The 10,913-nt window shown below is 32.0% G+C and overlaps 2 protein-coding genes across 2 annotated transcripts; both read right to left on the bottom strand.

Moving 5' to 3' along the window:
- Positions 1 to 1,125: 1,125 nt before the first annotated feature.
- LOC126714825 (uncharacterized) lies at positions 1,126 to 3,809 on the bottom strand. Its single transcript, XM_050415202.1, has 4 exons — positions 3,733 to 3,809; positions 3,307 to 3,365; positions 1,922 to 2,112; positions 1,126 to 1,267 (listed from the first exon to the last, which is right to left on the bottom strand). The coding sequence occupies exons 2-4, from the start codon at positions 3,352 to 3,354 to the stop codon at positions 1,168 to 1,170; spliced, it is 339 nt and encodes a 112-aa protein (XP_050271159.1). The 5' UTR covers positions 3,355 to 3,365; positions 3,733 to 3,809; the 3' UTR covers positions 1,126 to 1,167.
- LOC126714826 (probable beta-1,3-galactosyltransferase 4) lies at positions 3,680 to 8,286 on the bottom strand. Its single transcript, XM_050415203.1, has 9 exons — positions 8,136 to 8,286; positions 6,730 to 6,823; positions 6,152 to 6,186; positions 5,818 to 6,029; positions 5,608 to 5,671; positions 5,290 to 5,362; positions 5,022 to 5,142; positions 3,905 to 3,992; positions 3,680 to 3,809 (listed from the first exon to the last, which is right to left on the bottom strand). Exons 1-9 carry the CDS (start codon positions 8,243 to 8,245, stop codon positions 3,680 to 3,682), a joined length of 927 nt encoding a protein of 308 aa, XP_050271160.1. The 5' UTR covers positions 8,246 to 8,286.
- Positions 8,287 to 10,913: the final 2,627 nt, after the last annotated feature.

The following is a 10,913-nucleotide window of genomic DNA, read 5'->3' as shown; positions in this document are numbered from 1 at the left end:
TTTTAATAAAATTTAAGGACATAAATAAAGCATTTCAATAGTTTAAGGACGAAATATGAATTTTTCAATTGTTTAGGAACAAAAATGAACTTGTTAAAGTTTAGGGATAAAAAATAAACGTTTGTTAAAGTTTAGAGATCAAAATAATATTTTATCCAATAATCAACAATGTCACCTGGGCAACATGAAATAAGTTGAATAAAATAAAAGCTAGCTTTTTAGTTGTTTGTTCCCAAATGCAGCCTTAATTAAGGTGAATGAGTGCATTTGAACCCTAGTCAAGCCTCTATCAAGGTTGGTAAAACTTGATCAAGAGTGAGATTTAGATATGAAATAGCTAAATTCATGGATTTGATGCCAAGTCAAACGAAATGGGCACATTTTGACCTCAGTTACCCCTCCATCCAACTTGAGCAAAGTTAGTCGAACTTAAATAATTTTGATTAATCCTATTATTGGAATAAAAGACACAAATGGATGATTTTTCTATACAATGATTGGATTCATTTCTTTCGATTTAAGGGCCCCCAAGTATTGGTTTAGAGAAGGGAAAAACGCTTTTTAAGGATCTTCGGGATGTGTAGAAAAATTATAGGATGATCAAAATGGGATGATAATAGTCATCGCTATCAGAGAGAGGCCTATGGCTATGGGTTACTAGGTTTATTAAACGGCCAATATTCCATTTTCCACTTCTTAATTGCATTTATTTAGGTAATATTCCGTTTGATTGTTACTATTTATTTGTTATTAGTCATGAATTCTGGTCCACTAAAGTTAGAAGGGTATTTTTTTTGAGAAACAAACACACACACACAAAGGGGAGAGGGAAGTTAGAAGGGTTGTTTGTTGAACGTATTGGCAGAAAAATTAGAATTAAACATCTTCCATTTCATAAACCCTCCTAATTTTGGTTAAACCAGAAAAATAGTACCGGGTGTTTTACGTTGATAGATTTTACTACCAAGGCTAACTGATCAAACTTGGTTCCATGAATTTGCTGATCAAATTTATGGTTTCCTATAGCTGTTGATGTCTTGCACATGTACATTGTAATTTAAATGCAAGCTAAGTAGATGAAATTGAGGCTCAGGAGGATTCCATGCTCTTCTTTTTCTTTTTTTGTCATATTTTGTTGAAGAAGTCATTCTATCTTATGTTTAGCATTCATAATTTTATGGAGAATATGAGCGCATGAAGAGTTGAAGACAGTGGGATTGCTTCTTCAAATAAGGAATTTATGCTGGATTTGCTTGCTATAATCAACCTGCAAATACCACTTAAAAAACCAAATCAATGCTCCAAAAATACGCATTACTTACAAAGAAAGTTAATTTTGAGAATAGATTTTCAACATCTACTAATTTGCTATACACAACCTATGATTACAGGATGCACAGTTAAAAGAAATTATTATGAACTCTATAAATCATAAATATATCTTCTTCTTTTTTTTGTCAAAATCATAAATCATAAATATATCTCATCTCAACTAAACCTGTATTGTGACATCCAGCAGATAAAGCTAAAACAAAAGATCACATAACTACTCAATTTTTGTTTAAGGTGAGAGAGAGAAGTCATGAAAGAATGACATACAGTGTATTATTCATGAAGCAAAAGGCAGTAAAAGTTGTTTACAAAGAGTACTACATGTTTTTGAGCTCAATGGCTATGTCAGAGAACTTACAATAAAGCCCTCTCACCATATAAAGAATGGGTTGTGACTGTCTATTCATTATTTGGATGTTTAGAGAGGTTGATCTCCTTTGCAAAAATGCGGAAGCCCTAAGTAGCAAGGCCTCCCTTTTCTCCTTAACTATAATAATTCTATGTGCCAGAATTATATACATTCTCTATACGTACATGATATGTAGATATTGGCTCGAAAGGACCATTCACATGCTTGCCTTTCAGGTACCTGTATGTCCTTCCTGAGTTTGGGGGAACGGCTCCCTGTCTCTCAGTAGCTTGCACTCCATATAGCGTTCTCATCCTCGCCACAGCGCTGGTGAACATCCATGATTCTCTCAACAGACTTGCAAATCCCATTACATTTCCGATCAAATGAAGCAGCACAGATGTTGCCTGCCCGTATCTTCCACTCACAATCTGCAGGAACAATTACATCATCAGGACCAAATGCATGAGCCTATAGGAAAATCCATGCAAGCAGCACTTCATTTTTAAAAAAATCTATCTTCATTCTTCTGAAAAATAAAAATCTCTCAGCACCATACAGCTGATGGAGGTTGTACTATAACAGACCAAGTTCTTGGTCTATGTAGCTAATGGTTTTAACCTCTTGAAAGACCATGGAGCATATGCTAATCAGGTCATCTAAATCATTTGAATTAAAAATCATTTGTAACAAAAGGGACCAGAGAGGTCCATAATATATAGTGGACCAAAATCAATTCAACTAGCATTTGGATTCTGGACCAACAGTTAGGCCAAAATGCCAACCTTCGCATAATTGTTCTTTTCCTTCAATTGGAATACAAATACTGGCTACAATATATTCATGTTTTAAATTAAGACACAGAGGCAGGGAAGAAACAATGACCCATATGAATACTACACATTGTCATCTTAGAAAATTGAGAGCAATGGTGATAACAGAGACATATTTGTGAAGAAAGCAGTGTACCATATCTCTCTCACTTCTTGTTATGGGCAGACAAACTTAGAGACTGATTAGATTTAATAAATTTAACTTGTTGAATGAAACTAAAACTGTAAGAGGAGGATTGAATAATTTATTTCTCAATTCATTAACTTAAAGGGGTATGTGGTAATGCAACTAAATAAATGAATATATTGAACAAATATAGAGTAATATTACCTAAGGGAAAATCCAGTTTTATTTATTTATTTTAAACATCTTAATTCTTAACAAAATAAAGGTCTTACATTAAGGTTTTACTGGGACTAGATGACAAATACAGAAATTTTAAATAGTTTGTTTAAATATTTTTATACTACATGCAACAAAGTGTATTCCCCATCAAGTGTTTTATGTATTTATTTCTAAACAATAAACAGCTATCGGTCTTAGAGCTTCAATAACTTGTTGATCCAGGTTTAAAGGCAGAAACACTGATATATTCCCGTTCCCTAAAAGATGAATTGTAACTTCACATACTATATAACATATTTAGACATCAAAACTTTCATTTGTGGCTTAACATTGACTAAGTTGCTTTTAATTCAAGACATGATATTCAAAAAACAAAAAAGTGGTGGTAAAACCATAAAAAGAAAAACCAAAAGTAATTAAAACAACAAAATAAAAGTTTAAATTACCAGGTGGGGTACCACAACAGAGACTCCTATCATCCACATGCTCCACATCTAAACCAATTAACCAAGTTCCCAACGAAACATCCTCATTGGCATATTTGTGCAGTATAGGCCTGAGATCATTTCAAACAAAATTACCATCCAATGATTTAAGGCCATTCTACAGGCCAGCTTAAAATTTTCTGATATATAGCAATAGACATTTAACAAATGAAGATGAAGGAGGAATACAAAGTCCATAAACTTGGAAGTGTGCATGGCAATGGAACCAGAACCTCTTGGTTCCATTAAAACTGTGATATCTTAATACATCTATAGCCCATTCAATCACAAGTTTGAGCTTTCTTTTAAACCAAAAGGTAAAGACACTGCAAACTTACTGGTTTGTCGATATATACATAGCCAAGTCTTTTGAGATGGCATATAATTGTCCTGTAGCATGTAGAAAATACTTGTTTCCCATCTCACCAAATTTCCAATACTCTGGTTCACGGTATTTCATTCCCCTGTTCCAAAGAAAGGATGCAAAGAAAACCAGATTTTTACAAATATCTATATATTCTGCTAATTCAGGGGGAAAAAAAAGGATAAATTGGCTTACTTTCGAGCATGGACAAGACCAGACTTCATGCAGCCAATGTAAACCCGAGGTTTCATACGGTGTCTAGCTAGAGTTGTTCCTAGCATAGCTGCAGTAAGTTTAAAGGTAAATAAACTCAAATGAGACAAAGGATCAAATGTAATAACAAGAGTCATGTTACCTAAAATATATTCCTATTCTCACAAGTATACCCCAAGATAGAGCCAATCCTATGGTTCAATAGAAGCCTCTAAGAGAAACTTTTGAACTAATTCACTCAAAAACTTATAACAATCACAATCAAGTTTCCAATATGGTGGTAATTTGAAATGTTTCTAACATGGTGTAACAAATTTGAAAGGAGTAAGTAATTTAAGAAAACAATTCTGTTACGTGACACATCAGGCATGCCGTATGGTTAATATTGAAGTTGTGCTCATCAAAATGAACAATTCATTGAACCAGCCAACCATACCAATCTATAATGTAACTTCATTAATGAACTTCTTAACCAATGGGATAAAATGCCAATTCTTAAATGCAATATATAGATCATAGATGCTTGGAATTCCACTACTATCAATCACTCAATTTTCAACAGAAAATGCTTGCTTTCTTATAATATCTTTTTGCAAGTAATACTTATCACATAGAGAGCCAAAACAACAATGTTACAACCTACAACCATCCAGTGGACCACGGAAATATTCTCCAATGCACATAGCCATATAAACATATTATTTAGGTATGATATGTTTGTTGGACTTTTTTCTTTTGAAAAGTCCTGTTCAACTATTGTATCATAGCATCACGTCTGATCCAGTTTGGTAACATCACATGGATTCTTATTGCTTTATGATAAAGCTAGGCTTGTGCTGTTATAATGAAACAATCACATACGCGAAATACAGTGTCATATGTATTCTATTACTAATGCCAGAATCAGTCACATATAGAGCACACACATACACACCCAAGAACCATAGCTGTATCACTTTAGTAGAATCAGAATACTCATAAAAAGAGGGTGGGGGAACTAGATCCTAAAACTCAAATACTAAAATAAATTTAAGATATATTGCAAAAGAAAATGCAAGAAGAAGGAAGAAATGAAGGGAAAAAATGGAACTAACATTACCTAAATTTACATGAATATCATCATCAACTTTAATGTAAAATTCTGCATCCCACAACGCAACAGCAGTTGAAAAATAAGTCTTAGTCTTGCCTGATAATTCCAGGTAGGCCTCAACATGGTCCTGCTTTCACAATATGACCAAACAAATTAGATCCTATTAATATTTCTTTTCAGTCTATCTTCACACTAACAAAAATTTTAAAGGTAACTGGGAGTTTCACAGGCAGATTGAGATAACAGCTTAAAAGGGGTAAGACGAAAAGCTCACTAGGCGCAAGAAGTCTCCATGCAACATCTCTTCTGAGTCAATTTCTTTGTCAAGTATACCACCAGATGTCGAACTAATGACAAAAGGCCAATTAATAAGCAACCAAATAATTTATGCTAATTTATTCAGAGCACCACCTTAAAAGAAAATTGTGCTATTGAAAAGATCATAAGTTCATGCAGACAATTTATTTGCTAAGGCCACAAACTCCATTTCTTATTAATGAAACAGAATATATAGCACATGTGCTAAAAGAATATATACAAGCAGTAAGTGTGGTAATAATTGATAGTAGCTGTGAAGACATACGAAAATCACCTGCGACCTATAACAAAGCGAATCACTATACCCTTCTCTTCCTCCAATTTCATTCTCTTCTCACCTAATAATGTTTAATCCATGAGAACCATCACAGATGAGATATGACAAATAACTGAAACAATTCATAAAAGATTCTTAAATTGAGAGAGAGAGAAAAAGAGAGAGGGAGAGAAGGTAAAAGAGAAATATGGAGTCAAGTTAATGCACCTTGTGGCATCCAAGTAGCACGAACAGACTCCCTTCGCTTGCGGCTACTAAAAGCTGTATTGATTCCTACAACCATAAAGTATTTTCTTTTCACATTTGTTTCAACATTCTTCATGTTTCGCGACGTCGGAAAGTCATGCATTATAGATTCATGTGCTGCCCTAGAAGCTGTTAATTCCGTCTCCAAATTTGTTATTGTCTTATCCAAGACCCTGCATGTCATATACAATGATAAGGTTTGCATTTAGGTCACTCGTGAGGAATATAAGTGAAATCCAGTCTAAACAGGCATCAGAATAGAGTATAAATATCAAGCTGGGTCCTTGAAACTTACCCCACACTGTTATTTCCTTTATGCTGTACAACCTTCTGCTAAAACCAAGAAAGTTAGAGAAAATTTCATTACAAACATGTAACAAAGCAAGTGATTTACATTAAGAAGCAAAATTAAAGCTAAAGATAACAAAGCACACTTAATGCTAAGATTGGAAGGAATAATGATTGCAAGAAGCAACTAGAATGATTTTGAGAAGCAGCAAGAGTGAGACTTGCAATATTTTGGTCAATCATATCTGGAACCATAATTTGTATGCACATTATTACTGAAGTAGGACTTCTGAAAACTCAGGTACCAGAGGCCCTTTTCACTAATCCATACCCAACCCCCTTCTCCCAAAACTAAAAAAATTAAAAATTAAAATTAGTTGTCAAATCTGGATTCCAAAAGAAATTATTTTCCTAGGAGGACTTGAATAAAAGCCTATACTTTCTTTCAGGATATTGACAATTTCTGAGTCAGAGCTGTATATTTGAAGAAAACTACCTTCTCATGTGAAACAATAATAAATATCAATAGCCAAAGAAGTGGAGAACGATATGGCTCATTATTAGTAGTTTGGTACATTTACTTACAAGTTTTGGATAATTCTCAGATTTTAAGTTTATACGGGCATCTTCGAGTTTAGCAGTTATTGCAATATCATTAGCTTCAGGCACCGTCCACATCCTGATACATAATTTTTTGATTAATATGACATGTATATGCTAACAAGCAGCTGCCTTGACATGTAACGTAAATAATAAGCTCATTACTGATTGATAAGGAAACCTGGTTTTACAGCATAAAATCAATGTGGCCTAAAGTAATGATATAGAAATGTAAAATAATAAGCTTAAGAAGCAGTATTTGATAATCTTTCAGTGAGAATTAAGGGGGAAAATATAATTTTGAATATCAAGTGTTCATCATATAGACGTAAAATGTCAAGTACCTCCAGTTCACCCCCTCCGAATATCTGGCCTAGTTGGGTTGAGTTCCACAAGTCACAGTAATTAAAACCATATAAAACAGGTAATTTTAAAAATAAATAAAAAAATCTTTTTTATTTACAGTAGCTTCACTCAGCCAAATAAAATGAAAGAAGACTGATAAGGAAGATCAACTTTGGACAATTTAGCTAAATCTCATCCAAGGCAAGACTCTTATAAGCTCATTGTAGAAGGAAGGGTTAAGTCACAATTTAAAAAGTATATAATATTTTAATGGAGTTTGACAAAAAAACACCAGAACAAGAAAAAGAACATCTTTACCTATTGCATAAATCTAAACCTCTTTTGAAGTAATTACATGAAACATTAAAAGAGCAAAAATGAAAAGTGAAAGTCACGTAGCACTTTGTTAATAAAATGACAATGAATGATAGATACAAACAAAACTAGTGCAAAGGGACTAAAGGAGAGAATTGTCCCTAATGTGAGTCCAAAAAACACAAATTCAAAAACCACATCAGAAAGCGCACATACCCTTTTGAACTAGATAACATTAGTTCAATTCAAACCCTTCTCGATGAAATGCAACAATCATTCAATTCACAAGAACAGCCATTAATAACCGGCTAAACACAAACTATCTGATAAATTACCACTAGTCCAAAAGCTCAAATTGTAATGAAACTATGAATTTAACCATTTAATCATCAAACATGCCCTCACATGTGTCCTGACTCCCCTTGATAAGCAGGGCTTAATACGTTGGACTTCCAACTTTTAAAATGGAAAATAGAGTGGAGACAAGTTTCGAACACAAGACATACCATGGTAAATTTCCACTAGTCCCAAAAGCTTAAACTGTTAGGAAAGGCTTAACTATTAACAACCTCTTCATATTTATTTCAGAGTCTCACCTAATGGCTAATTCTATAAGTTTATTGATACTCACCAGGCAAAAACGCATAATTCAATTAAACCAACCACTTTAGGGACTAAAAACTGAAAATTAAGAAAAAGTAACAGAAACCCAATTGAGAAAACATACATACCTGTTAATGAAAACCAATCCAGCACAGAAGCAGCCTAAGCACACCAAAAGGACCAAGTTAATAGACTTAGCATACACTCCTATTCCCATTCCTCTACTCTTCATAGACATGTTGTTATAGCTTTAGTGTCAGTCCCAATATAAGTTAAAAATATATATAAATAGAGAGAGCCAAAACCAAATAGACCGGATATAATATGAACTTTGTTTCACTGAACACACACTCTCTCCCTCCTCTTTAGAGGTGAGAGAGGTGAATACAGACGAGGCCTGAGGGTGTTCTATACAACATTTAATATCCCAATTTATAGAAACATCCTATAGCTCCATGTATAAATGCATGAAACTTACAGAGTGTTTAAATAAAACAATCATAACTGTTGCGTGTAAAGAAGCTAACGGTTGGGTTTAGACAGCATACAAGAGAGAAGAGAAGAGAAACTAGATTTATTTTTGGTAACATTGTTGCCGTTTGGACTAGGAAACGGTCGTTTTTAGGTTCTCGGCTTGGATCAATGAAATATGTGTGTGTATCAACTAGCAAATAAATAGCAGCGGTTTGCTACCAAAAAAATAAAATAAAATAAATGATAACAAACAAATAAAGTATTGTATACTATTTGGGACCCACATGTGATACAATTCATAATTAGGTATTAGACCATAAGTTCCCCTAATTAAATTCAACCATGTAGCAAAATTTACCAATATCTTGATAATATATATATATATATATATATATATATATATTTATTGATAGATCATATATAATTGAATTGAAATTTATTAGAAAATTATTATTATTTTTTTAATTTTTTTAACGCTAAATATATGGTAGCTTTTTTTATGGTATTTAATTTTATTATTTTTTTGAATATTATATAGTTCTGATTTTTGAATGGCCAACATTTTTAAGTTTATATTTTCACCCCCATAGATAAAACCACAATGTATTTATAACTTTGTTGCAAATATTTTCAATAATAATTCCATAATAAATGGGGTTTAACACTGCACTAGATTTCATCGGTACCATCCAATTGAATCCAATTCAATTGTTTGTTTATTTAATTTCAATGAGTTAATTTTCAAGTTCAATCAACTCATTTTCAAAATCTCAGGTGGATCAATAAAAGTCTTGAGAAAGTCTTTCATTTGACTATAATTATAGACAATATCATCCATATTATTTATCAAATTCGAACCATAACTCTATTTCTATTTACGATTCATTTTTTTCTATCTTATTGGTGCCCTTATCTCATTTCTTTAGCAGTAAGGTTGCATGCCAATCACTTCTTCCAAATCTCACAGAAGTATGAGTTTTTTGCATTGAGGATGTCCTTTATTTGGGAGTTTCTAAAATAATTAAATGGAATGGAATTGGTAGATTATAAATGAATGGATGAAATATGATGTATTTTTTTCTAGTGTATTTAAGAGTTTATAAAAGATGGAAATGCATTCGGGAACCAACCTCTTAAAGATATTAAAAAAAAAAAGAAAAAAAAAAGATTAGATGTAAGGCTAGCTACTAATTATTTCTCCCTAACTTCACAATAGTGGGAGTTTTGTTCACTCAAATGTCTTATATCTATTTGGGAGTTTATGAAAGAATGAAATAATATGAGATTAGTAAATTATAATTTATAAATGAATGATTGTATATGATGTATTTTATTTAGTGCGGGTTCATAAAAGATGGAATGAAAATGAAAGAGATATATAATTATTTTTACTAATATATCATTAACTTTTTTTTTCTCCCTATCAAAGATAAATTTGGAATTTCTAACTTCATTTCAAGAATAAGTGTTCTCCTCTCCTCTTCTTGTGATGAATGTTTAGGAGGGAATGTAGTTCCATCATAATTTTCACATTCATTTTTACTATACTCCCGAAGAGTTTAATAGAAATGGTTTATTTAATTTTATTTTTTATAGGAGAAAGGGTCTGTTTGGTTGCAATGAAAGAGGAAAGGACGGAAAAATGAAAAGAAGATGGAGAGGTGTTATCTCACCTGTTTGGTATAAATTATAGAAGAAAACATAAGGAAAAGAAAGAAGGATGAATAAGCCTTCTTTCCGCAAGCACACAAAACTTGTTTTCTCAAATATGTAGAGAAATAAGAGGAGAAAACCCGCCTGCTAGGAAAAGAAGACAAATTTAAGATTTCTTCTTATATAAAATAGACAACCTTACACCCCTTTTAGCTAAACATGCAATTGGCATTGTTGGTTTTTTCAGTTTGGATGGAAGAAAGTCCTTATTTCTTAGAACAAGCTCTTCATCTTGATGTATTCTCTTTTTCTAATTAATGAAGTTTCTGCCTTTCTATTAAATATATATATATATATATATATATTGGGGGAGAAAATAGAATAAATATAAAAATAATTTAAATGGGATACATTCACTTTTATACAAAATCATGTGAGATAATTTAGCTAATTATATATATATATATATATATATATATATATATTTATATATTCTCTTATATAAAATTAGAAGATTACTTAACTATACTATTAATAACAGGATTCTTTGTTTGGGTTTCATCTTTTTGCATACTAAAATATCCTCGTACAAAATCTTAAACTCTAAAAAATAAGCATATTTTTTATTTAAATAATTTTAAATTTAAAAACACAAACCGATTTAAAAAGTAATTTACTATTTTTTTTTTTAAATTATAAGTTTTAGGCTTTCAAACTTTTATCAACTCTTACGTACAGAAATATCCTAAAAATTAGGACATTATCTTTATCTCACTTTT

Source organism: Quercus robur, chromosome 2, assembly GCF_932294415.1.
Source record: "Quercus robur chromosome 2, dhQueRobu3.1, whole genome shotgun sequence".
Classification (NCBI taxonomy): domain Eukaryota; kingdom Viridiplantae; phylum Streptophyta; class Magnoliopsida; order Fagales; family Fagaceae; genus Quercus; species Quercus robur.
This window is presented reverse-complemented; position numbering and strand designations above follow the sequence as displayed.